Genomic DNA, 27,709 nt, shown 5'->3' on the forward strand with positions numbered 1-27,709 from the left:
TCTTCTCAGTTCTGTTATCTTCTGAAACAACTAATTGTGACAGACCACACCACAGCACCTACGGAGTGAAGCCCACCTCTCTCTCAGCTCCCTCTACTGATCGCATTGTGTAATTGAAATATTCCCCAAATAAATTCACAGATGAATGAAAATCTTTAGTTGATAAACTGCATCTGTGACCTTTAGACAGGCGTTGTACGGTATTTGTAGCTACTCATATCTTGTATTTTAATGTTTGCCTCTCTTGTGTTGACTCCAGACTCCTTTTAAACGCATTTTCAAAAAGGTTTTCAGAGAAATTACAAATGTAAAAAATTATTTTTGAATCGACTCCGGATTTTCTGTCATGCACTAGGTTTGCATGAAAGAGCTATTGTGTGTTTTATCGGTTTGCTATCGGTGTGAAACGGCACCGCGATTGGACGACTTTGGACTTGTGGATTTTATTACAATCAGGAAATGTCCTTTGGCAACTGCGTTTATCACATGAGATTTATGAACCAAGGTTTCTGTTGGGCCTTTCTGTACCCATGTTATTTGCAGATGGGATTACAGCGGCTGTTTCTGCTTTGCAATGGTGTCATACCAGGATTCAAAACAAAAGACTCAAATTCTTCACGCTGTTTTATCAGTAGGAGGCTGAGCTACATATGTTGATCCCTTGGCTTTTTGGTCAAAGGACAAATCTTTTGAAGGCCTTTTATTGATAATTAATTTAAGTTTGTGTAAGTGGTATGCAAATGAATTTTCAATGAAGACGAAAACATTTAACAGGTTTATGATTCCAACTGCTCAGCAGATGCACACTTTCTACACATCGCCAGATTTACACAGTCCATTTTGCCAATGATGTCACGCTTGTGTGTTTTCATATGATGGGGGTGTGTGATGCCCAGCTGTGCGTGTTTCCCTCTAATGACCCAGGAATACACTCCACCACTTTTCCTCCAGTGTTGCTCTTTGCACTGTTTGAATTGTGCGCAGAGATTGAGGTTGTGAGGTCCTGACTGTAACTGCAGCAGACTCATGATCATGTTCTGTTTACAGTAAACTTTGTTTGGAACAAACGTTTTTTTTTTAGACTTACTGCCCTGATTTGATCGTCCTGCCCCCCTGGACATTTCGTTGTGATGACTTCAGAAAACAGGCGTGGGGAAAACTCGTTACACAGTTGCCTTCAGGTGCCGCTCGTAATCTATAACTTATTGAGTATGGAGTTCTTTGTCATTATCGTTGAGCTGCCCGTCAGTAGAAGCCTAATGTCTACTAGATAAATATTCATTCAAACCTGTGTCCTGTAAAGCCCTCAAACGACACATCCCTTCACATTGGGAAATTGCCACTTTCATTTAGTTCAGCATTTCATGTCGTGTAGAGTGTTCTTTGTAAGTGATGTTCAAATAACGCTCGACTACAGCTGGTGTCGTGTCCTCGGCAGAATATGAGTTTTACGTGATGTTCGTGAACTACCCATGCAGTGAACGCAGTCTAGTCTGAGTGCACTAATGCGTCCGAACACTTTGTGTCTTCTGCACCGGTGCAACGCGCCCACCTGATGCTGTGTTAATCATGGAGGTGACAAAGAGAGACAGCAGACATAATCCGCTGGCAAATGCCAGGATTCTCTCCCGGGTCTTTTTATGGTAAGTTGTGACTCTGACAGGCTGGTCTGAAGGTAATCACACACTGACACCAACAGACAAGCAGCTACATTATTCACTGGATCTCATGGACACACGCGCTGCAGTCCTGCGGAGAAGCCAATATAATTTTAATTTAATGCATTTGTACCAGCTAAAATCAGACCAGAGCAAGTTAGATACATCACATTTTTAAAAGACATGTCCTCTGTAGCTTACTTAGCATAAAACAGTCTTCTCTCAGCTTTAATTACTGGTTGCAACTTCAAGCCAATTTTCCCCACTCCGTCTGGCCAATGCAAAAAAGAAAGATTGTAGTAGTCGAATGTTTTACTTTAATTTTATGCCGCACAACTTATCAGTTAAAGTCTAAGAGTAGGTATCCATCCATGCATCCCCCTTCCCTCATTAATTTTACACCAATTTAGGAATGAGTGGCATTCTCTTCTATGAGCTGGCACTGAAGAGTTTGTCATTCTTATGCTTGTAGATCTTATAGCAACTTTGAGAACCACAATGTCCTCATCTCTTGCTTGTAGCACTGTGTTAGTTTCAGAGTAGTTCCAGTCTTAAAGCCCAAACATGCCACTGTGTTGGTGCTGCATACACCTTTGTAAATTCACATCTACCAGTTGTAATTCTCTGTTGCTAACTGGAAGCAGAAAAAATATTCTCCATAATCAAGTTTGTGTTTGAGCTGTTTTTGTCTTTTGGTTTTGCGTAGGGCATGGAGTACATAGAGGTCACTGTGGAGGACTTCTTGGTAGTGGAGTTAAAATTAGTATTAAAGTAGATCCACATTTCAGAGGATAACTGTCAGGCCGGTTGTATCTGCAGATATAAGTAGTGCTTATTTAAATTCTGCTGTGGTTGTTTCCTTTCTGGTTTAAACCAGCCTTTCAATCAAATTTTCATTCCACCAGTGCACAGGAGAATCATCAAAGGCTGATGCTGACATAAACACGGGGCCATCGATCATCCTTTCCCTGTCTGTCCCTTAAGGTTATGGCATCATGTTTCACCATTTACCACTTAGATGTATCTGCTTTTGAAACGGAATGACACAAACTCTGTGTTGGACTTTCTCAGGGACATTAAAGCGTGTTGGCGTGATTTATTTATTTTTTAACCTAGAGTGAAATTACTGTAGCCCTGATACTGAGATCCAGTGGGGCCTGTGATCCTTCCCAAATGGACCTGCGTTCAGTGGATCCTAATGCACAGCCCACTGTAAAAAAGTTAAAAATCTAGGTGTGATTATAGAGAGTGATTTCAATCAGTCAAGTAAAGTCTGTTTTATCTTTTAGTGATCTGGAAATTATTATATATGCGTTTATTAATGTTGATGTGAGCTAAACCTCCTTAGGTTGTAGCTTGTGGTTGGTCCAGGGCCCAGTTGCTCAGAAAAAAAAGTAAGAATCATACGTAAAAATTTTGATATACAGTGGTTAATTTTATCATTGTATATTAACCAGAGTGTCGTCGTGCCTCCTTAAAGTCTCTTGCCAAAGAAAGGACTGTCTTTCTTTCTTTTTTCAATATTTGCCACCTAGCTTCTACATGATTTAAACCACATGTTCAAAATGTTCACCATGTATATTTGCTTGTATTATGTGTTATGGGTTTAGTGGCTAATACTGTGATTTGTAGTCTCATTTAAAGCATTGATAATCCACATTTAGAAATCCTGATAAATTTGTATCAGGGTCAGGATGGCTCAATTCAATATTACTTTAAATAGCTGGCACAGAAGTCACATGGATTACCTGATCCTGGACCATATAACATTGACTTAGACTTTATTGTCCCCTTGGACAAATTGTTTTCCACAGCACCATTCCACTTGATTCACATTGATAGGACAGTACAAAAAAACCCCAAAGAAAAACCAAATTGCACATTCTACATAAACACTGTTCAACATATAAGGGTAGTTTTCACTCTGGCCAGATCACCTTGGCCTTTTATTAAGGCTTGCGAGAACACATGGGATCAGGGTTTTGCCTAGTCGTGCTCGTCTGCATCTCAGTGTTCTGTATCCATGTCCTGAGGGGAGGGGGGGTGAGGTATGTGTTCAGCGGGTGTGTTATGTCCTGTTCTATTATGTTTGCAATTTGTGTAATGGCCGTGTTGTTTAATTCTGTAAGGTACGATTTGGGAAGATCAGTTATGTTGGAGGTTGTGGTGGTTATGCATACGAGTTTGGTTTTGTTTGTAACAGTGGGCATGTTATAGAAGCAAGTAGAGCAGTACAGGATGGACTGGATGATACCTTGATACAGCAACAGAAGGACATGGGGGGCAACATAAAATCCTTTTAGTTTACGGATGTCTGAGAGTCTCTGGTGGCTTCTTTTTTGGATGTCTATGGTGTGCTGGTCAAAGGTGAATTTAGTGTCGAGTGTAATCCCAAGGTATTTAAAACTGTCTGCTATTTCAGCTGCTTGGTAATTGATGAGGATGGGCTGGTGGGGAGAGGGGGGCAACTAATGATCAGTTCCTTTATCTGGTTTACCAGACGTGGATGATTTCTTTGGCCTTTCTTTGGATCCAGTACATGTTGAATGGAAGATTTAGTTTCTTTGGAAATGATCGATGGGCTAGATCCAAACATCCTCTCTGACCTTTTCCAACTGCATCTCCCATCAAGGTCACTCAGGTCTGGCTCTTCTTTGTTATGAGGGTTAAGAATCACAGATACAAACTTATGTAATCCAACTAGTCCTTTTAGTAATGATAGACCATTGACTGACAGACCAAGCATTGTATGTTTCTGTTGTTTGGTGACATTCATACCTCATAGTGTTGGGTTCTTCAAAAGTATGAAAAAACAGCAAAACCAGATGTTTGTGCCCTAAACAAGACTTGTAGATTATTGTTTGTGATGCGAATCAGTTTTAACTTAACATTGAACCAGTGAAGCGAGTCCACTTTCAACGGTTAGAAGCAGTTTATGTTGCTTAAACACAGCTGGTGTTAACTAACCATAAGAACATTGACACCACTGTTATTTGTGTTCTGCTGGACCGACATGATTTGTCCACAATCTCTAATTCTCCAAGTTACTGTCTGTTTCAGCTGGTTAACCCCCTTGCTGCACCTTGGCTATAAACGGAGGCTTGAGGAAAGTGACATGTACAGGGTTCTTCCAGAGGATCGGTCTGAAACCCTGGGAAAGGAGCTGCAGAGGTATGTCGTTAGTGCGATGCATTATTAGGCCATGATGGTGATGTGCAGCAAGAACATTATGTGCGACAGAATGCTGTCGCAAGGGAAGACTAGTACGAGAAAATGCAAAGATGTGGGCAAAACACATGATGTAACTACACCGCTGCTTCCTTTAGAATGTGCAAATCTCACAAGGACAAGTTGTAATATTTCAAATTTAGCTTTGTGTGTTTTAGCCAGAAACCAGTTCAGGGGAAAAGTCATACAGATGGCTCTATCCTACAAGATGACAGGATTGGTTCCACATGTACGTTCCATATAAAACCTTGGAATTTGAATTTGCGTTTTTGAGACTGTCATCTGTACACTAAAGTATTGCGAAGTTTGTGTGATCCTGTGAGCTTTGTTGTTGGGGGCAATAGCAATAGTAGCAAAAGGATCTCTCAAGACAAATGGTTGGAGAGAAGAGATCAGATGAAAAACGATTCATAAAACCTCGGTGTAAACGATCGGCACCACATCGTCTAAATGAGGGAGACCAAGGCGTCTTTCAGGAGCCAGGCCCTGGAGGGGAGCTCGCCTGGGAGCATCTGGTGACTAAGTCTTGATCCACGACCCTGAACATTTACCACATCTCTGGTGAAACTCAGAATGGACTTTAGAGGGAGTTTTCACTCCTGAGTCTCTGCATGTGTTTCTTGTTGCAACATTATGAGTGGAGTTTTGCTTTGATGACTAATATTTCACGGCTGAATTGATGAATTTTTATGTGTTTGTCCATGCAGATTTTGGGACCATGAAGTTAAAAAGGCAACAAAGGAACTTGAGAAGCCAAAACTCACCAGAGTTCTTATTAAGTGCTATGGGAAATCCTATGCATTAGCTGGGCTGTTTGTATTTTCTCAGGTAAGTTTTGGGCAGTTAAAGCTTCCTTAATATTTTGTCACATTCATTGATTGTAATGAAATCATCAGAGGTTTGTTAGCCTACCCAGATATATTGTATTTGTTCATCTTACATTCTCTGATAAGGTTTTTCTTATTGATGAGTTGTAGTATGTTTTTGAGAATACTAGCAGCTAGAGTTTAGTGTAACTACTAGTTCAGCATTTGTGATTCAACATTTTCCATATCTAATGTTTGCAACCAATAAATTTGAGATTGTCTGCATACTCTATTATGAATTTTTGTTTGCTGTCTTTGTCATAAAGGAGGCAATAAAAGTGATCCAGCCACTTCTTCTGGGGAAAATAATCCTGTACTTTGAGAATGATCATCCAGACGACCAGAGAAGTCTTTACATGGCATATGGTTATGCTGCTGCGATGTCCATCTCCACGTTTGCTCTCGCTATTCTCCAACATCTCTACTTCTATCATGTCCAAAGAACAGGCATGAAGATTAGAGTGGCCATGTGCCACATGATTTACAGAAAGGTCAGTGAAGATTTTGCAGATTTGTAGCAGAAATGCAGATTTTATTTGACTGTCTTTAGAGATTTGCTGTGAACTCTTCAGTTCTGCTCAGCAGACAAGTGAAATGTCTCTCGTCAGGCTCTTGGTCTCAACTGTGAATCCATGGGACGAACAACCACTGGACAAATAGTGAACCTCCTTTCAAATGATGTCAATCGTTTTGATGAGGTGAAGTAATGCAATCATGCTAGAACACAACAGAGAAAATGTAAAAAATGGAGCAAACTGAAAGTTAGAGATTTTAAAGTGCTAGATCACAATACTACAAAGTTGATGTAGACTTAAATTTTAAAAACCTTTTATTATCAGAGTTTTCATAGAGATTTAATATTTATTAGGTTCTATCTAAGAATAGTTATATGAACATTATCTATCCCCTCAGACCTTTAGTATGTATGTTTCTCTGTTCCAGGCTCACTGTGTATGACTGTCTGATGCATCATTAATTTGACTGAATGTTTGAACCAAATTGTGTCCTGCACCATCAGATATAACACATTTTACTGAATTTTGTGAAAAATGAAGCAGGTTTGCACTGTTCCTACAGAATATTTGCTGTCAGCATTAATCAGTGTTTCTACAGGTTACAGCCAATCTGCACTACCTGTGGGTGGGCCCTCTACAAGCAGTAGTCATCATCGTTCTCCTTTGGGAAGAGATCGGCCCATCATGTCTAGCAGGTGTGGCAGTCATTGCACTCATGATGCCTCTACAGACTTGGTTTGGAAAACTGTTTGGTATCTTCAGGTGAGAAACAAGATAACTGAATTCTAATAGATTTTTACAATATGGGACATTTAATTTACTCAGCATTTTTCTTGTTTGGTGACTTGTGTAAATGTAGTATTGGATTTTTTTTCCAAACATTGTGAAAAATAGAACAGCAATAACTTTTTTGCAGGAGCAAAACAGCGGTTCTTACTGACAGTAGAATCCGTATCATGAACGAAGTGGTGTCTGGCATCAGGATCATCAAGATGTATGCCTGGGAGAAACCCTTCTCAGCTCTGGTTGCTGAAGTGAGACGGTAAGCATGGAAACTATCTTTAGTAAGGAACAGACGAACTCTGTTGGTATGTTAGCAGGAATAAAATGGGGATTTGTTGGTTCTTTGTTTTTGTGGGAACATATATTCTTATGTTTTAGCCTGTCTGCTGACTTTTGAAAAAATACATCTACGGATAAACTGCAGTGCTATTATTTTAACTTGCCACTAACAACGTACACCAATTAGCCACAACATTTCAATCACTGACAGGTGAAGTGAATGCAATTGTTCATCTCCTTATGGGTCCTGTGTGTTACTGTAGCACATAAAACCCACTTAAATATTGTTGCAGACCAAGCTAGACATCACAGTACAGCCCCTGAGGTCCTGGGACCACATTTTGGAGCAACACATTATCAGGCAGGTGGTTTTAATGTTGTGGCTGATCGGTGAACAAGCGTACTTCAACATAGTCTCCTATAAGTTCAATGTACTTGGTCCACCAATGTTCAAGGTAACGTTTAGAGCCATCATCACTCTGAAAATGGTGACCATGCCAGTGTGATTTCAGTTTGGAAAACGGATAGAAGTCAGATGGTGCCAAGTTGGGTGACTAAGGTGCATGAGGTAATGGGTAAAAGCCTCATTTTGACACCTGTGCTGTGTGGATGGGCGTTTTGTCCTGCATCAACAGCACGCCAGCTCAAAGCTTTCCTCTCCTTTTTTTTCTTAGATTGCTTCAAACATTAGAGTTTTTGCAGGTGTTAATGTAAGGCTTTATAATATACAGTTACAAAATGTTGTGGTAGACATTCTTGTTCATGATACCATCCATTTGATTTAATTCTCCCATGTTGTTTCCACAAATGGATCTCCATACCATAATGGAATCTCCACTGTGTTTCACCGTGGGTACATCTAGCATCAAAATGTTTTCCAGCTTTTCTGCCGACATAAACGCTTTTTTCCGAGTTTAATTTCTTTGTTTTTATGATCATAAAATTTCATGTTGATTTTGTTGCTGAAATTACGTTTTATTTCTATGATTTTAAGGTATGCTTTTAATTCCTACCTTTTAAATAATCTTTGTAATTAATTTATTTGCCACTGTAAAGCACTTGGAATTGTCCTGTGCATGAATTGTGCTATTTAAATGAACTTGCCTTACCGGCTTTGGCAAAACGAATCTCACACATGAATCCAACAAATACATGCAATTGATTAAAATGCTGGCCAGAAAGGAGAACATTGTGAATCACAGAGAGGCTACAGTACGCAGTGGCAGCCACACTGTCCCCCATGCTGCACTGGACTGCACACTGACTATGTTATCATCTGCATAGAGGCAGAAATGGAAACTTGTTGTCTGAATCTGTTGTAAGCAATGGATCAGTGAATCTGTGAAGAAAGCTCCTGGGATGTATTCAGGACAGCTATCAACATCATGGTTTATGGAGTTACTTTTTTGTCTTTAATCAAAAGTGTGATGTTTAGCATTACACTCATGGCACGCTTCATCTCAAATCCCTGCTTTCCCTCTCAATTAGCCTCTGCTCGCATACGAAGTTACGCTGTTCAAACCTGTTTGTTTGCATTCAGAATTACTGTTGCTGCACAAATGTGTACTTGGGCTTCCATGCGTATCCTTATGCTCACATGAAATTTCTTTGCTCTGTGTTCATCACCTCCCACCCTTTGGGCTGTATTATATATACTTCCCTGTTTTTCTTGTGGGCCCTGTGTTGGTAATACATGTACTATGTATCTGGGTTTTTTGCTATGGGTCATTCCTTTTCAAATCATAATTTTTTACAGTAATATCTCCTGTAAAATCTCTTATTTGCCTTCAGGTATGGTAGAATCAAATATGGATATATATAGAAAGATATTTCTGAAATTTTAGCTTAATGTGTGAAATACTTTCTGAGATCATTTTTTTTGACTCACTTTCAGCACATTTTTTCACATTGAAATTTGAGGTTATGTATAGATTTTTTTAACAGGTGTTTGTGAAATTTCCTATTGCTGTATCAGTTACTGTCAGAGAGACTTTTTTTGCCTTTTGACCCACTTTCTGCACTTTTTTTGGCAAATTAAAAACCAAGGCTAGATTTGAGCAGCAATTTCTTTGGAAGTAGTAAAGATAAAAGCCTACTATACATAGATGCCACTTTGATAATTTTTTTATTTGTTGACATGTTGAAGATTATTGGTGCATACCAAATTAGTAATAGACTGCATTGGACCCTCTGCTTCTCAGTGAAGGGGCTTTTTAGTTAAAATTATTCATGCCAGAAAGGCTGATCATAAAGCAGACATTTAAGAGAACAGCTTACAAACAGAGCAAACTTAAGCAGCACTTTAACTTTGTCACTAAGCATATTTTGTCTTATTTTCTTAGGAAAGAAGTCAGTCAGATACTGAAGAGCTCCTACCTACGAGGACTCAACATGGCCTCCTTCTTTGCCAGCAGCAAGATCATTGTCTTTGTCACCTTTACTGCCTTCGCTCTCCTGGGAAACTCCATCACTGCCAGCAGCGTGTTTGTCACTGTGTCTCTTTATGGTACAATTAAGCTCACAGTCACTCTGTTCTTTCCTCTGGCCATTGAGAAGTTGTCAGAAACAGTTGTGAGTCTTCACAGGATTGAGGTAATTCTGGTCTCTCTTAAAAATCAACTGTCTCCTATACATTGCACAGCCACAACATTTAACCATCTGCCTACCATTGTGTAGGTCCACTTGTGCTGCCATAACAGCTTTGACACATCAAGGCCTGGACTCCACAGACCTCTGAAGATGTCTTGTAGTATCAGGCACATCATAATCATTGCTATTCACTTCACCTTTTAGTGGTATTGATGGCTGATCGATGGATCTTCCATTATTTTCACCAAATACCTGAAGCAACCTCCAAATCCCTCTGCTCAAACATTCATATTATCAAAGTCTTAAATTCCCAGAACATTATGTAACAACCCAGTTGTACATAGACCCAAATTCCATTCAGTGACTGAAGGCTTTGGAATCAATGCCCAGTTTGCCCAACAATTATTATTAATAAGCCTTATGTATCAATCTTCCACTTGGGACGACAGAACATTACAGGAAGCAAATACATTTCAACCTATGTCTGACCTTTTAAATGTATCTGGTAAAGACATCTGAGATAATAGCTCAGAGGTGAAATGGGTGGTAATAAGATTTGTCTCTAAATGCTCTGGAGCAGTGACTGTTAAATGTTATGTTACATATTATGTAACCTGCTTTAGTAACACCTTGCAGTATAGACTTGACAGAAGGAATTTTAAAATTATATGTTAAGCTTTTCAGAGGTTAATGTTGGTGAGACTGCAGTGTTATGGCATTGTAGAATGTCAGTCAGCAGCCAGCTCTTTGGTTATAGTCTAAAAGTATGTGTGTCCATTAACACCTTCCCAGAATTTCCTCCTGCTGGAAGAGGTGAAGAGGGAAAACTCTGAGGTGCCACTGGGGGAGAAGAGGGAAAACTCTATTGTGATTGAGAATCTGACCTGCTACTGGGATCAGGTGAACATTGTCATGTTAAAATGACACTTCACAGTGGACAATGAGTGGAATTGCATTCCTTATCTGTCTCATGTACCATCTGTTCTAAAAAGTTTTACAGCATCAGCTCTCTTTTTCTGCCAGACTTTGGATGCACCATCTCTGCAGAATGTCTCTTTCACAGCAAAGTCCCACCAACTTCTGGCTGTAATTGGACCAGTAGGATCTGGAAAGGTGAGTACATCTGTGTAAAGCTTTAATTGAAAAGGTTTGAAAAAGTGTTGACTGCATGTCACTTCATATTCAGCTCACATGTCCCTAACATGGATATTTTCACCAGTCATCCCTGCTGAGCGCCATCCTGGGAGAGCTGCCTCATGACACTGGGACACTGAAGGTTGAAGGTAGTCTGAGCTACGCATCCCAGCAGCCCTGGGTGTTCCCTGGAACCATCCGCAGCAACATCCTGTTTGGGAGAGAACTGAACCTCAAGAAGTACGAGAGAGTCCTCAGAGCCTGTGCTCTGAAGAAGGTGAGATATGACCCTGCTGTAAACCACATCCTGTGGTGGAGGACAGTCACAGGTGACCAGATCTGAGCTCCTCAGCTGCTCTGCACCAGTGACTGTTTTCCAGTGACTGTGTCCTTTTTTTGGAATTGTTGTTGACTCCTCCGTTCTCTAAAAAAACCCAAATGTATTTAGTTTGTAATACACAGACACATTGAGCTCACAGATCACATTTGAGGTCAGTTTCACATCCGTGTTTGATTGCTAACTCTTTTGATTTGCGTCTGTGCTGATGACAACATAGACCTCGAAAATTTCAAACTTCCCACCTGAAAATACACGACGAAATGACTCTCAGAGTCTGTGTTCTCAGTGTTCCTACTTGGAAGCTTTCCAGCAGATGCTGCGATGTCACACAATATGACAGCATTCACAGAAGTGACCATCTGTCTACTGCCATAAAAATGTAAATTACATGTGCCACCTGAAACATGTAACATTCTTGGTACTTGGCAGACTATTGGGTGTAACTTTCTGACTAAATAATTTCCATTGTTTATCCTCTCTCCTTCGTTGATCTATGCTGCTTTTGGTTTATATTCTGCCTGTCTTAAGTTTCTTTCCATCAGTCATGTTGATTGTTGACATTTTGAGCTTGAAATTGGAAATTTTCAACAATTTCTGACCTCAGACATTAATGGAGTGAGGCATCAATTTTGTTGTGGCCAAAACAAAGCCAAACAGCTGTTACTATGAGAGGCAAAATTGTTGAATTCATGGATGTTGTATTTATTTTTAATTCTTTTTTTTATCTTAAGCCTCCTCTGTTTTTGAGTGCAGGACCTGGAGCTGCTCCCAGATGGAGATTTGACGCTGATCTGTGACAGAGGAGCCACACTCAGCGGGGGACAGAAAGCTCGCATCAACCTGGCCAGGTATGAGGACAGTCGTCACAGCTACCATGTCTGCCATCCAGCCGACAGAATGCTACCTCAAAACACATTACATAACTTATACATGAGGCAACAAGCAGCTACACATTAAATGACATTTCTCTGCATTCTCCAGGTGTGAGTCACCTGATATGTTTCTCATCTTAGTCGAGAGGCAGCTTTTAATATTCCCTGAAGCACCCTTCTGTTTGCTCAACCTCATGTATATGTGCACATTGATGTGACACTGGAAGCTTCAACTAAATTAGAAATGTATGTTTGAATGATTTCAGGGCTGTGTATGAGGAGGCAGACATCTACCTCCTGGATGATCCTTTAAGTGCCGTGGATGCAGAAGTTGGAAAACATATTTTTGAACAGTGAGTGACGAGCTGTTTTGTCCAGTCTGTCCCTGAATCCATCCACATAATAACTCTAATGAGTGTGTAATGCATACTAATTGTTCTTGGATTTCGTTTTATCAGTCACAAAAATGACAAATTTCACCATTTTATTTTCCTAACTAAGAAGATAATACAGTGTGAGTGAGGCCAGATGTCAGTCATGCTGATATTTGGGAATGTCACTGGCAATTGAACTTACCAAAGAGAAAGAGTAAATATCTTATTTAAGGTCTTATACTTGTTTTTGTGTTTTCTTAGATGTTTCTGGAAATGTCTCAACTATTAAATCTGCATAGTGCCAGGTTTTAGTATTCTTTATATTGGCATTTCCAATTGCTGTGCATTATGAGTTTTAATCGAGAGGAGAATTTTCTCCCTCCTTTTAAGAGACTACTATAAAATGAACTATGTTGGGAGCTCCTTGGCAAAAGTAAAACTTTTGGACACTACTTGAGTCTATTAATTACATCACTGGTGTTGCTCAACTGATCGATGCTCGCTATGGTAATAAACTGACTGGCACTTTTATGATAAATTCATATCATAGCGCAGGTATTTGTTTGTGTTGCAGTTCGTCGCTCTGCTTTCTTTAAACATATCAATACAAATGATCATTTTAAATTTTTATATTTTTGCACCATAATTCATGGATTTGAGCCCAGCCTGTTGTAATGTCAGCAAGCTACACATATAGAATAAACACATTCCGTAGAAAATACATCTCAATGCTGTAAAATATGTCACTGTAAAATTGCCTGCAGAAATCTTTGTCCTTGGCTGACACTCTCATCCGTCTGCAACTCTTCTTTGACGTAATGCACACTATGTGGTGTGTAGTGACTGATTTCAGACATAGCCCATGTGTCCAGACAATGGTAAAACATGCAGTGGTATTTAGGGAAACATTTGGACTGTTGTAACTCGTCTGCATAGTAACTGCACTTTTCATGCAATCAGTCCAGCTGTGTCAGATCTATGACAGAAGTGCTTCTCCTGGTATTTCTGAATGACGTGACGTCTGTCTGTCTGTGTTCATAATCAGGTGTATCTGTGGCCTGCTGAAGAACAAGTGTCGTGTCCTGGTCACCCACCAGCTGCAGCATCTGACGGCAGCTGACCACATTTTGGCCCTTAAGGAGGTTTGTGACCCTTTAGAAGGAAATGATTTAATGAAGTTTGCCACTGCTTCTTGAGCCCAGTATATTTTTTACTATATCCCAGTTACAAAGATGTTATGTTTAAGGTCATTGCAAAGACAAATGTGTTGGAAATGATTTAGATTATCTTCTATTGCAACACGCCCTCCCTGTTTTGCCATGAAGTAAATGTGTGTGGTACCAATTCCTTGATATTCAGCGCTACATTGAGAACATTTAAAGAGGAGAGCAGGTGGTCTGTTGAGCTTTTAGTTTGCATTTTATTTCACCTTCATGTAGTTTCATTATTTGTCCCTGCAGGGTCATATCATGGGCCAGGGAACCTACAGTGAGCTTCAGTGTTCTGGCCTGGACGTGGTGTCCTTGCTGAGAATTGAGGAGGAACAAGACCGAACTCGATCAGCTGATCCGGAAAAGCTGTCTTTAATCAGCCAGAGGACAAATCACTCACACAGTTCACAGTGTTCTTATAGCAGCCTCCTGCCAGCAGAGAGCAACAGCCCTGAGCAGCCTCCTGTAGGTTAAACTATAAAGAACATCATGTTACCGTTAGTTACCTCCCATTTCAAATACATTTTATGGACTTCCTTTACATTTTCCATCTCTTTATCATTTCAAGTACTTTTTCATTTGCAGATCTTGCAAATAACAAGTTTTGTCCATTTTTCCTGAAAAAAGTTTTTTCTAACTTTTTAAGCTCATTATGCATCTCTGACAATATGCTTCCTCCATCTTCTGTTCAAATACCCCAACCTGAGTAAGTGAAAATAAGGTATGAATCTTTATGTTTGGATAATACTTGTTTTGCAGGTTCAAACATTTGGGGCTTTTGCAGAAGAAAGTCGAGCTGAAGGAAATGTCAGCAGTCACATTTATCTTAAATACTTTACTGCAAGCTGCAGCCTTCTGGTTTTACTGGTTATAGTTCTGCTCAGTATCATCGCAGAGGTAAGCCCTGGCTCACGGATGTCAAAAAGGCAAACTTGAAAAACTGAATATGGACATTAAAGAAACCATTTTCTTCCAAGGTCTGAAATTCCCTCAGTCTTCCATATTTCATGTTAGTGGGAAAACTAATATTATAGATGACATTAGCAAAAGCACTTGTTTATACAGTGTTTAGCTTTCATTATATTAGCTATTCAACATATAAAGGCCATAGAGAAGACATGTAACCAGACATGAAGGACACTATACAACAATGCCAACAATGCATGGAATCAAGCAATATTAATCAGAAGATAACTGAAAATGAAATTGAATGAATGAAATGGAATAAAAACACAAATTATATTTCTGAAATAGCAGTAGAGTTTTGGTTTTTCTGTTTGTTTAGCTTGATATGAAGTTCTGTAGAGAGATTCACAGCAGATAACAAGAAACAATAAAACCTACATTTTCAAAGGAAGAAAATATAAATGTGGAAACAAATATGAACACAAAAGGAATGCAAGGACTGATATGTACAGATTCTGCCCAGTATAAATAAAGCCAGAAAAGAAAACCAGGGACAAAGTTTGTCTCACCCTTGTTGATACATCTTTTGAAAAGTGTTTCTAACAAGACCTGCAAGTTGCATCCATGACAAAATGCTGACTGAACTTTGTTTTACAGGCTGCCTATATCCTGCAGGACTGGTGGTTGGTGTACTGGTGAGCACTTGATTCATGCAGATATGTTTTCATGACAAATAACTGAAGATGCAGGCGTTTGTTGCTTTTATATGCTGTTGATTTTACTGGTTTCAAATTAAATGGTTGCTGTGTTGTTCAATGTGCCTGGTCTGACGTGTTTGTTTCGTCATTGACAGGGCAAGAGAAGAGTATTCTAACAGCACAGCAACTGCTGCTGGCAGAAAGAATGGAAATAATTTCACTCAGTCAGATCGAGAGTTGAATCTCACATTTTATCTTGGCATTTATTCAGGTAAACCTTCTCTTCTTGTATTTCTCACGCCAGTGTTGACCAGAAAACCCTTCATGTGAAGTAGAACTTCCTGCTCTACAACAAGAAGAAAAAACAATGATCCAAAGTAACCTTCCTCTTTTTACATTTAGGTTTGACAGCAGCTGCCGTGGTCTTAAGTTATGCCCGGAGTTTAATCATATTTCGCGGGTTGGTGATATCAGCTCAGATTCTGCACAACCGCATGTTCAGTTCGGTTGTTCACACACCCATTCACTTTTTTGATGTGAACCCCATAGGTGAGTCCTATTCAGGATTATTTTGAGTTTTTTCGGAAAAGAAATGAGTCACATTTACAGTGTCACTTGGAAGTCTGTGGAGCCTTTAGAATATTCTGTGTTTCTGCATAAACAATGACCTAAAATAACATTGATTGTTCAGAAAAGTCCTAAAAGTAGATGAAGAGAAACCAATTTAACAAATGAGGCAAAGTAATAGTAAATTGAATCTCAATAGCATGACAATATGTGTGAGTGGGCCTCCTGTTGTATTGACAGCAAAGTGCGATTTTAATGATATATTAGCGGAAGTGTATCACGACACAAATAGAGAAGATCTCTGAGGACCACAGCAAAAGAACCTTCACCAATATACAATCAAGCCAGGCTCAGACTATTACAGAAGCATCTCGTATAATTGAAATATGGTGGAAAAAGTTTGATATTTTCATCATACATTGTTTGAAGGGAAAGCTGTATATACTCTAGAGTCATTACACATAAACTGAAATATTACCAGCCTTTATTTGTTTTAACTTTGATGATAGAAGCTCATGAAACCTCTCCAAAATGTATCTGGAAATGTTGGGACCAACACCAACAGATGACTGTGAAAACTTCACATTGGACTTGTGAGGCTGTGACTCTCCACTCTTCCTCCAGACTCTGGGATCTTGTTTTCTGAACCTTCAAAATTTACTTTCATCTGAAAAGAGGACTTTGGGCCGTTTAGCAACGGTCCAGTTCTTTCTCAGCTTAGCCCAGGTAAGACGCTTCTGGTGTCGTTTGGTCTTTAAGACGGCTTGACAATAGGAATTTCACACTTGTAACCTATTTCCCAGACACGTCTGTGCTTGGTGGCTGTGGATGCACTGACTTCAACCTCAGTCCACTGCTTGTAAATCTCCTCTATATTCCTGATTCTGCTGTTATTGATAGTCCTCTCAAGTGTGAAGTCATCCCTTTTGCTTGTGCAGCTTTTCCTACTGCATTTTTCCCCTCCAATCAACTTTCCACTAATATGCTTTGACGCAGCACTCTGTGAACAACCAGCCCCTTCAGCAATGTTCTTACTTTTCAGTCTTACCCTCCTTATGGAAGGTGTCTTTTGGACAGCTGTCAAGTCGGCAGTCTTCTCCGTGATTGTGGTTGTGTGTACTGAACCAGACTGAGAAACTCAAGACTCTTTGTAGGTGTTTTTGAGATAATTAGCTGATTAGAGTTCTTCTTAGGACTGTGTGGGAGTCTCTAGAGTCCCTTGGGTGACATCTCTGTGACCCTCTGTGAAATAGTGTAATAATTTGAGATTGATTTATGGGTGGAGGGATCATGAGCTTTAAGTCGTTATCATCAAAGCTGACACACAATAAAAGCTTGGCATACTTCAGTTTATGTGTAACTCTGTGACTCTAGAATATATAGTTTTCAGTTTGCGCAATGTCTAATAAAAATATTGAACTTCTGCCACCATATAAAATTATGGGCTGTACCTGTAGAATTTTAAAATCACAACAGACTGTAAAATTGGGTCCCATCACTTGCACAAGTGGAAACTTTTATAGATATTGTTTTGTCTTATCTCAGATAAAATAGCAATCCAAGATTTTAAAATCATGGTCTGTCATACACTGAAAGATAGTATCAAGATTATGGTGTCTGAGGGAGCGTTGAGAGAACGATGCACTAACTCATGATGTCATGAGGAAGCAGATGTAAATAAGATGTGAACTGTGGTGCAACTTTACTACTTATACTTTGCACTAAAACAAAACAGAAGAAAGATAATAAGCAAGTCATTGGGGTGACATGGTCATCACAGTTTGTCTATTCTTCAGTCTTTAAGTCAGTTTTAACATCTGTGCAAACATTAGCCTCAAGCGTGTTTTGTATGTTTAGCGGCAACAGCATCCGCTGCTCCAGTCTGCATTGTGATAATTGTAACCATCCCAGTTTTAACTCACATAGTGCCTACATAGTGTTCTTTCTCATTGAATGGTTTTCCCTTTAATTGCTATTCCACGTTGATTCATGGTCAGTATAATTTACAATTACAATCTCTTTCATATAAAATATAAAAGGGACGTAATATCAATTATTTAAAAATATAAAACTTAAAATATGTATTCACCCCTTTCAAGTAAGTATTAAGTCGTTATTAAGAGTTATGATGACGTTCATCCGTGTTTTACAGCCGTAGGTGATAATGTCATCCTGGAGTTGAAGCTGTTCTGTACAGAAAAATGGATAAAATTCCTCCAAGCTAATCTGCAGCTTGCATTGTTGGTTTGATCTTTATTGCTGCACAAGGGAATCACATCAGATACTGAAAGCAAATGTTCACATACCTTTTCCACTCACAAATATGTGATATTGGATCATTTTCCTCACTAAATGAGGGAGTAGCAGTTATGATTTTGTCTTATTTAATTATTTATCGGTTTCTCTAGTTTTAGCGTTGATGATGTTTTAGGGCATACTTACCCCAAAATATGCAAAATCCGAAAGGGATCACAAGCTTTCAAGCACAAGTGTTTTTCTGTGGCTAAAGCAGACTTATCAGTGTTTGTCAATTGTTTAAGTGACTCTGTTATTAGCCTGAACCTGTTAAGCATATATTATATATACAGTATGTTATATATAATGTGGGTTTAAACTCTAACCTACATGGCCCTGCTAGTAAAAAGTAACTTTTTCCCATGTTGTAGGAAGAATTCTCAACAGGTTCTCCAAAGACATCAGCCAAGTGGACTCCTTGCTGCCCATCACATTTGTGGACTTTTATCAAGTGAGGAATTCCTCTTGGTTTGACTACTGCACACTACTTCTGCTTAAATATGACTTTTTCTTGAATTTACAGTATTCCTCACCTTGTGATGTTTTTTTTAGTTAATTCTACAGAATGCTGGTGTGGTCGCTGTGGCAACCGCCATCATTCCTCTCGTCCTCATCCCTGTTGGTGTTCTGCTTATAATCTTTCTGTACTTGAGACGCTTCTACCTCAGTACATCACGTGATATCAAACGTCTTGAGTCAACAAGTACGTTATTGGTTTTGTGTCAAATATTTTCTGTGCACGAATAAATCGTTTGAGCTGTAAGTTAAAGGACTTTGGCTTCATTCTGACGTTCTCTTGCAGCCCGGAGTCCAGTCTTCTCCCACCTGTCTTCATCTCTTCAGGGTCTGTGGACGATCCGAGCTTTCAGGGCTCAGGAGAGACTAAAGAAAACCTTTGATGCTCATCAGGACCTGCACTCAGGTTTGATGTTTCTTTTGCAGATTCACAGTTAACATTTAGACTTCACAAGTTGATTTGAAAATATGTAGAACCAGAAACCTGTAGTGTTTGAAGCAATAATAAAATGTGTGTTTTTGCCAAGTGTCATTTACAGGATGATAGCTGGGGGGCTTAGCTTGTTTTCCAGGCCATGAAGCACATTCTTCAGTGAACTAATGTCTGCAATCAGTAAATGCTGATGAATCTAATTCATTACCTGAGCTTAAAAGGCATACGCCCCACTATAAATTCTGTAGTCTGGGGTCACTAGCAAACTATTCTGAAGAAAAACTTCCAGCAAATCAGAGGCACACACACAACAACAGCAGACCATCATTTCTGATCACACAGACCCACATAATGTTGCACCACAACTGAAAACACAACTGACATGTCAAGGTAACCAGAGGTAGCTGGTTATGTTATGAGTATACATTAAGTTGGCCTGTGCTTTACTGAAATTCAAGGCATAGACCAACCCACTCTTTAAATTAGTTTTCTTACTTTGTGAATGGTTTAATATAATGCAAATTAGGATTCTACAGTGTAGAACTTGTGCTGGTTCCAACTGCAAACGATATGATAGAACTCAAAACCCTAAGCTAGAATAACTCCATTAATTCAAAAGTGAGAAAATACCCTAATGCAGATGATTCTTTTAGGATCAACATTCTATATTAGGGTAAAAGTTGGAAAGTAGCAAACATTAACATTCATCCATAGTCGTTTGACACATTTCAATTCAGAAACTCTTAATGTAAGAAAGTAAAATGGTTAAGTAATGCTATAGTTTTACATAATACAATGATCTCCCAGAGGTGTAGATAGGAAATCTATTGTAATATCTGTGATTACAGGTAAGATAAAATATAAATAACTGTAAATCCAATTTTTGGGTTCTTCTTTTCTTTTTTCAGAGGCATGGTTTTTGGTCCTGATGACCTCACGCTGGTTTTCACTTTGCCTTGACAGCATTTGCTCCATGTTTGTCTTCTTTACAACATTTGGCTGCATTTTTCTAAGAGATGGTGAGTAGCTATGTTCATCTTCTACATTCATTTGAACAGTTTATCTGTCAAACAGATAAATTAGAAATTGGTGCTAATTATTGCAACAAGAGGTGTTTTGAAACCTTTCAGTAATTTCAGTGTCTTTTCAGATTGATATATAGTTGTATTAAAATGATGTTCGAATGACTTAGACCTATTTGTGAACAGCTGACACTGTCCCCACCACTTTCACTTGGAAATCACCAAATTCACAGCACAGGTTTTGTTTTAAACACTTGTTTGGTAAGTTTGTGAGGTCAACATTGTGGTTTTAATTCTGTATTTTAGCTGTAGAGCAGCAGATTGGAAATTACTTTGAAGTGACTTCTGATTAACACGTGGCTTTAGTAGGCTGTGTTTCAGTCACTATTCTGTAGTTGTCCTTTTGTCTGATGACAAAAACTGAAAATTATGTAAATAAGAACAGCTTTTTAGGAAATTCAGTTGTATGAAAATTCAGTATGTGTGAGCGCACACAGCAGGACCGGAACAAATAGATACAAACACTGGCACAGTAAGCTACACAGTCCTAGTTTATTGGTTTCAAATCTGTCTTAGAGTTTCCACAGAACTCTCTGGCTAGAAGAATGGCAAGCATCTCATATTCTCAGAGCTTTTATTTTATGCCCACAGGCTTGAACAGCATCGTTCCATAAAAAATTTCACCTTATGGGACCCTCAAAGCAATTTCTTTTCTCTATAACTGCAAAACTGAATTAATATTAAATTTTTAGGCACCATTCCTTATTTTATCAGTGAGGAACAGTTCTAAGGAGATCTTTTTCTTTGGTTGTGATACCTACCTCCAGTTAGTCTATTAATATTTATTTGAATGATAATGTTGTTGTACCGCAATATTGGACAACAAAGATTATTTCAACTACATGGATACTAAGACAGTTTAGACTGTGACCTTTCTGAGGGAGGGCACCACTGACATCTGCGCTACATCTGAAAATGACGCACACTGATCAGCTGAAGAGTTCTTGTATCAGCTGAGTCTGGAAATGTGTTTGTCCAGAAGCAGTTTCATTTCTGTAAATGGGTCTTTGTCAGGCCTGGAGGCTGGAGAGGTGGGCCTGGTGCTGACCTATGCTTTGACACTAGTGGGAAACTTCCAGTGGACAATGAGACAAAGTGCCGAGGTGGAGAACATGGTAAGAACTAAGCGATGTTTAATTACATTTTTTTTCATTGAACGTTCACATGTTCTTGTGATCGCTCACGGGTAATCAGGCTCGGTTTTTACAAGAAAAAAAGACTAAATAGATTGTGATCATTCTGCAGCTGAGAGAGCTCAGATTTTCAATCATGTCGTTGACATAGATAATGATCTCTGTGATTAAATCAGCGGTGGCAGATGATGAATGGATAGATTAATTTTCTTGGCACCAGTTAGTGGTTATCCACTAATTGTAAGGTAGGCGGTTTGATCTCACAAGACACTGCACTCCCAAGTTGCTCCCAGTGGCAGAGTTTGGCCATTGGTACATGAGTAGGTACATGAAAACATTGATAAGCATTTTGTACAACCTAGCTAAGGTCAAAAAGATACACTTAGTTTACTATTTAGTGTACAGCAGAAGCGATTACACCCTTGTGCAATATTAAATGTCAAATTAAAACTAATAGTTTAGATTCAAAAATCAAAATCTATAATATCACTCCCCACAGTGGAAACACAATGCAACTGAAGTCAGTACACCTTTAATTACGAAGATTCAAATCTTGATTTTTTGCAGCTGCTCTTTGCTGTAGGGGTTGCCTTACCTTTCTCTTTAAGATACCGCAAAGGATGTTCTGTCAAGTCAAGCAATGTACTCAGTTCGTAGTTTTCACTTTTTGCTTTTTTTTTTTGAAGCTCCAGTTTGATTCTGATTCCTCCTGTGCCAAGCTTCTGCAGCCTGGAGTCATTTTGATATATCTACAGACGTTCACAGTGTTAATCTGCACATCTCATCTCCCCAACGTTCTGCACTAATGCAGACATATATCTCCACGCTCTACATCCATGTTTGATTGTCAGGACTATGCATTCACTGCGGTAGTCTTACAGCCAAAGAGGAGAGGTCTGACTAAGAATCAAAACAAGACTATACAAGTTATTGTAGTATTGTCCTTCAAACATTACAGCCTGAGCTTCTCATGAAGGTAACAGGAACGTCTCAGCTGAGATATGAAAATAATACAGAGTGCAGTCAAACCAGACTGTGACAATAGTGAGACAAGGTAATGTTAGTTATATGATAAATTGGCTACAACAAGAAATTTCTGCTGTTACTGGGACAGTTTCAACACATTCATGCAGTTGGGCTAATTGATATTGTGATCACAGGTTTCAAATTAATGTCGGACAGAGTTTCAACTTTGGTGCCTGTATTTTCAGTTTTGTATTTCTCAAGAATTTGTTTTGGACTTTTCACTAAAGGACATACTAAACTGTTCAACTTAGATGTAATGCAAGTATTGAGAGGTGATATAAATTTGAATTATTAGACATTAAAATGATATTGCACAGAGCTGTACACAACCCTGGCTAGTGTTGTGGTACCGTACTTCAGTGCCACTAAAGTTGGCATTGCACTTGATCTGTAAGCTGACTCTGCTTTTGAGCAATGAGGAACTGTAAAAGTAGACACAAAAAGCAGAATTGAAAAGAACCTTTTGTCTTTTCAGATGACATCTGTGGAGAGGGTGGTGGAGTACACAGAGCTGAAAAGCGAAGCACCCTGGGAAACCCAGAGGCGTCCTCCTCCTGACTGGCCAAGCAAAGGTCTGGTGACTTTTGAGCAGGTCAGCTTGTCCTACAGCACAGACGGCCCCATCATCCTGAAAGACATCAGCGCCACCTTTGAACCCAACGAGAAGGTGACGCATCTCTGTTTACAGACGGACACAGTGTGCTTTATGAAAACGCAGCGGATGTCCGCCAGTCACCGACTTTGTTTCTGTCCCGTGTATCAGGTCGGTATTGTGGGCAGAACAGGTGCCGGGAAAAGCTCCCTGATCTCGGCTCTGTTCCGCCTGGCAGAACCTCAGGGAAAGATCTCCATCGACGGCGTTGTGACCTCTGAGATCGGCCTCCACGACCTGCGCAAGAGGATGTCCATCATTCCTCAGGTAGTCTGACTCACTGGATGCACATATAAGCCTGCCTTCTTTCTCCTCGATATCTATATTTTACCATTTTTGAAATCTACGTCTCCATGGGAAACAGCAACCACCTCCGAGCGGCAGCCTTGGGGAATAAATGACTCAGTCTGCTCTGGTGTGTGATTTCCTTGTACTTGGGTATAGAGTTAAAAAATCTTTGAACTTGTGAGAACCTGAAAAAGTTTTCTGTACCGTACTTTCCGAACTATAAGCTACTGCTTCTTTCTCATGCTTTGAACCCTTCAGCTTATACAATGATGCGGCTAATACATAGATTTCTACGGGTGAGTTTCATGCCGTCAATACGTTTAGCCTCGTCACATCAGACCAATGAAATTACCGAGAAGGTCACAGTGGACCAATGCAATGTTTGAATTAAATCAAAGTTAAGATTATTGACAAAGTCACCTGAAGAATATTTTGGGGTGATTGACAATATCTTCTTTACACTATGCCACGTAGTTAACAATGAAGGTTGGGCTTTTGAATCCTGCACAATGTTTGCTTGCCTGTGCTGTTTATCTGGGCATCTGTGTATCATATGGGCACATGTACCATCATGCAGTGTATTTTCTGATGAGCAGTGGCGAAAGACTGCTATAATGCATTATTTTTTTCTCTATTTTCGCCTTCTATGTTTCTGAAGTTGTCCAACTTTGTAAGTGAGATGAAATCCAGCTTGTGGATGTGCTGAAGTCAAGTCAAGCATGTTTCTGTCTGACATCTCCTCCTTTCGTTCCTCAGGACCCGGTGCTATTTGCTGACACTGTGAGGAAAAACCTGGACCCTTTCAACCAGCACAGCGATGAAGACCTGTGGAAAGCTCTGGAAGAGGTCAGTGTCCAATCGACACCCAACAGTCGAGTCTCCGGTTCCCGTTGTTGCACACAGACACTGTGCAGGTTTTCCTGGAACTTGCCTCCGTTTTCCCTGCAGGTGCAGCTGAAGTCCGTGGTGGAGGAGCTGCCCGGTAAGTTGGAGACGGTTCTGGCCGAGTCGGGCTCCAACTTCAGCGTGGGTCAGAGGCAGCTGGTGTGTTTGGCCAGAGCCATCCTGAGGAAGAACTGCATCCTCATCATCGACGAGGCCACGGCCAACGTGGACCCCAGGTAGGGCAGAGGTCAAGCACAGGTCGGACACAGAGCTGAGTTCAGGCGTTGAGTAGTTGAACATGCATCTCTGACACAACGCTGTTGGGTGTTTTGGTTTTCAACGGTTTTGCTCGTGGGTGTGTTTCACCACAGGACAGACGAGTTGATCCAGAAAGCCATCCGGGACAAGTTCAGAGAATGCACTGTGCTCACCATCGCTCACCGCCTCAACACCATCATAGACAGCGACCGCATTCTGGTGAGTCCCGCGGTGTGCATCAGTGAAACTCCATAAATGTAGATGTGAAGATGCAGTGTTTTGTTGCAGCTTTACTCTGTACATCTACGAAATACAGTGACGTAAAGCCACGGAGTTTCTCCTGTTAAACCAGCACACATGAGCAGTTAAATGAGGGTTGCTGCTGGCCTTTATCCCGCTTCAAGGTGCTGGACGGTGGCACCATCCAGGAGTTAGACCGACCTTTCACCCTGCTGCAAAACAAAGAGGGCGCTCTGTACAAGATGGTGCAGCAGCTGGGCCAGACGGAGGCAGCAGCCCTGCTGGAGGCGGCCAGACAGGTGAGGTGAAGACGTCCCCATTACACACGAGTCAGAACGGTGGCTGTTCATCAAAATGTGCATCTGAATCTGGTTAGACAGTTTGTACATATTTTGAATTCCAAATATTTCCACAGGCAACGGAGAAAACAGCAGTCCTGACAACTTGAGGCCTGGGGGCACAATTGTGACAGGCTGGACTCCAGATGTAAGTAGTGACTGAGAAACCTGAGGCCTTCCAAGAAGATGGCACTGCTGCCAGCATTTATTTATCAGTCACTGATTTTAAAGGCTAAATAATCCTGCTCCAGTGACAAAGTGAACTTGTTAATTATAGAAAACTGGGTGTTTTGTTGTATTCAAAGGTTGTTCAAAAGGTGAAAGTTTGGGTCATTTTTTGTATGTCTTTGTGATTATAGTGATCCAAAGATCAAAAAGTGTTTGTTCAATTCATCTTTTATATAGAATTTGACAAAACAAATGTACAAATTGGCAGTTAATATGACAAATGTTAAGACATCAAAGTCATTGAGCCAAGTCCACATCATCTGTAGCAGCTCTGTTTAATTTTGTTTCTCTCTGTAAAGTCTAAAATCAGTGGAGTGGATATAAAAGGTATCTGTTGTAAAATGTCCTTTTTAGACTGTTCCTAAAGTCTGCAAAATTTGTATAAAGATTGGTCGATTAGTCAAGGTAATTTGAAAGCAATTTAACAGGATAAATATGAAGCAATAGATAATAAATATTGGTCTGCATCAACAGTTTTTACACCAGTGATTTTCAGTCTGTGTGAGCTTGAGCAAACAGCATTAAATGTACATGTTTGGCTCATTTTGAGGCTACAGCGTTCCAGTAGGTCCTGCGTTCCAGTCTCGTCACCAGCTGCAGCGGGTGGGTGGGTGCTTTCATCGGCGGCTGCAGTGCCAGTGCACACGCTCAGGCACTTTGTTGAGGCTTCTGGCATAGCAGTGACTCTTCCTCAAAGATAACCAAGTTACCGTCGGCTGTTTGTGCACAGTCATTTGACACATTGGCACGGCTTCGGCTCAAGTAACCCTGAAAAGACAATTTGTAAATTTAGTTTGACCTAAGGTAATGAGAAAAGCTTTTGACTTGTGTTTAGGTATTTTTAAAGGTGGAACTTGCCTGCCGAGCTGCTGTTTGCCCCTCTGCTTTTCTGCTCGACCATTTTCTAAAAGATCCCGTCTGAGCAAGTTAGAGCAAGTTGAGACCTAAAACATACAGTCGGGTCCATAAGTCTTTGGACACTGACACAGTTGTCAGAATTTGGGCTCTGTACACCACCACAAAGGATTAGAAATGAAACAATGAAGATGTGCTTTAAGTGCCAACTTTCAGCTTTAAATTGAGGGTATTTGCACCCAAGTCAGGTGTATGGTGGAGGAATGACATCACATTTTAGATGTGCACTCCATGTTTGTAAGGTATCAAAAGTAACTGGACAAACTCCTTTTCAGTCAGTGACAGCCTGGAGTCCTCAGACATCACTGGACGCTGGGTTTGGTCGCTGGTGATGCTCTGCCAGGCCTCTACTGCTGCCGTCTTTAGTTCCTGCTCCGTCTCCTCTGCTCTCCAATGACACAAATATTCATTCTCACAAAATCTGCTGCCTCACTTTTTTATATGGCAATTTGCATAGACTCCACAATGTTCACAAGAGTGATCGGATCCATTGCAATCCACTGCAAAGTCCATCTTTGACATCAAAGCAAACTTAATCCCACTTGAAACGTTTCCACTGCATTTCAGCCCTGCTACAAAAGGACCAGCTGTCAGTGATTCTGCTGTTGACAGAAGTCACGGTGTTGACAAGGACGAGGCTGGACAGAGTTAGAATGACAGACTGGAAGCTGGTGCTTGGAATCATTGTTCTTCCTCTGTGAACCATGGTGACATGCAAGAAAACACATGCAGGGATCATTGCTTTGCACAAAAAGGGCTTCAGGCAAAGATATTGCTGCTAGTAAGATTATCAGATCATCAACAACTTCAAGGTTTGCACTCAGTGAAGCGAAAACTTTTGAAGGATGGCCTGGTGTCAACAAGGGCAGCAAAGAAGCCACTTTTCTCCAGTGTAAACATCAGAGTCACCCTGATGGTGAGGTGTAATTCCTTCTTTTGGAATTACACCTGGTAGTGTTGGCTAACAGCTCTCCTACTTTTAAATGTGCCAAAAAAATGAAAGTTGGCACAGCAGAACTTACCTCAAGCTACACAAGAAGCAACCCGTCTATGTTTTAGGCGGTTTAAGGCGATTTTGATAATTGCTTTTAAAGTTCTTCAGGGCCATGGTCCTGGTTACATTTGTTACATTTCATTACGACCTTAAGCACCAGTATGCACTTTGAGATCCTCAGGCAGAGGTTTCATTTGTTTCAGACACCCAAAGCAATCAAGCAATCAGTCGAGTCACTCTTCTTCTTCTTTCAAGTCTCTTCTTGATTTATACTTTTATCAGAGCCTTTCCTAATTTTATTTGACTTTTATACGCCATGATACGCTTTTGTCTCTCTCAAAATTCTTCATATTTTAACTTGTAAACTTTGATAAGTGCTCTATAAATAAAGATAAGTCATATTACA

At 40.1% G+C, this 27,709-nt stretch overlaps 1 protein-coding gene across 2 annotated transcripts; it reads left to right on the top strand.

The window, feature by feature from the left end:
- The first annotated feature begins 1,483 nt into the window (after positions 1 to 1,483).
- Positions 1,484 to 27,709, top strand: LOC111586791 (ATP-binding cassette sub-family C member 4-like). Of its 2 annotated transcripts, XM_023296595.3 has the most exons (31): positions 1,484 to 1,643; positions 4,719 to 4,829; positions 5,594 to 5,714; positions 6,019 to 6,243; positions 6,361 to 6,450; positions 6,866 to 7,029; positions 7,184 to 7,309; positions 9,672 to 9,921; positions 10,711 to 10,818; positions 10,942 to 11,031; positions 11,138 to 11,329; positions 12,146 to 12,240; positions 12,531 to 12,617; positions 13,684 to 13,780; positions 14,099 to 14,314; positions 14,609 to 14,746; positions 15,413 to 15,450; positions 15,609 to 15,724; positions 15,856 to 16,002; positions 18,687 to 18,766; positions 18,868 to 19,018; positions 19,118 to 19,237; positions 20,173 to 20,283; positions 21,361 to 21,461; positions 22,981 to 23,172; positions 23,269 to 23,424; positions 24,202 to 24,291; positions 24,394 to 24,566; positions 24,702 to 24,807; positions 24,993 to 25,127; positions 25,244 to 27,709. In XM_023296595.3, exons 1-31 carry the CDS (start codon positions 1,570 to 1,572, stop codon positions 25,274 to 25,276), a joined length of 3,933 nt encoding a protein of 1,310 aa, XP_023152363.2. In that variant the 5' UTR covers positions 1,484 to 1,569; the 3' UTR covers positions 25,277 to 27,709. The 2 variants fall into 2 exon arrangements, with proteins under 2 accessions (XP_023152363.2, XP_035798054.2); XM_035942161.2 differs by lacking the exons at positions 1,484 to 1,643; positions 4,719 to 4,829; positions 5,594 to 5,714 and having other exon boundaries at positions 6,117 to 6,243; positions 6,338 to 6,450.

The sequence above is a fragment of the Amphiprion ocellaris genome, chromosome 24 (assembly GCF_022539595.1).
Source record: "Amphiprion ocellaris isolate individual 3 ecotype Okinawa chromosome 24, ASM2253959v1, whole genome shotgun sequence".
Lineage (NCBI taxonomy): Eukaryota > Metazoa > Chordata > Actinopteri > Pomacentridae > Amphiprion > Amphiprion ocellaris.

Coding starts and splice junctions, on each gene's coding strand:
- LOC111586791 (XM_023296595.3), top strand. CDS start 1,570: ATGGAGGTGACAAAGAGAGACAGCAGACATAATCCGCTGGCAAATGCC. Junction 13,781..14,098: donor ACATTTTGGCCCTTAAGGAG/GTTTGTGACCCT, acceptor TTGTCCCTGCAG/GGTCATATCATGGGCCAGGG. Junction 15,451..15,608: donor GACTGGTGGTTGGTGTACTG/GTGAGCACTTGA, acceptor CGTCATTGACAG/GGCAAGAGAAGAGTATTCTA.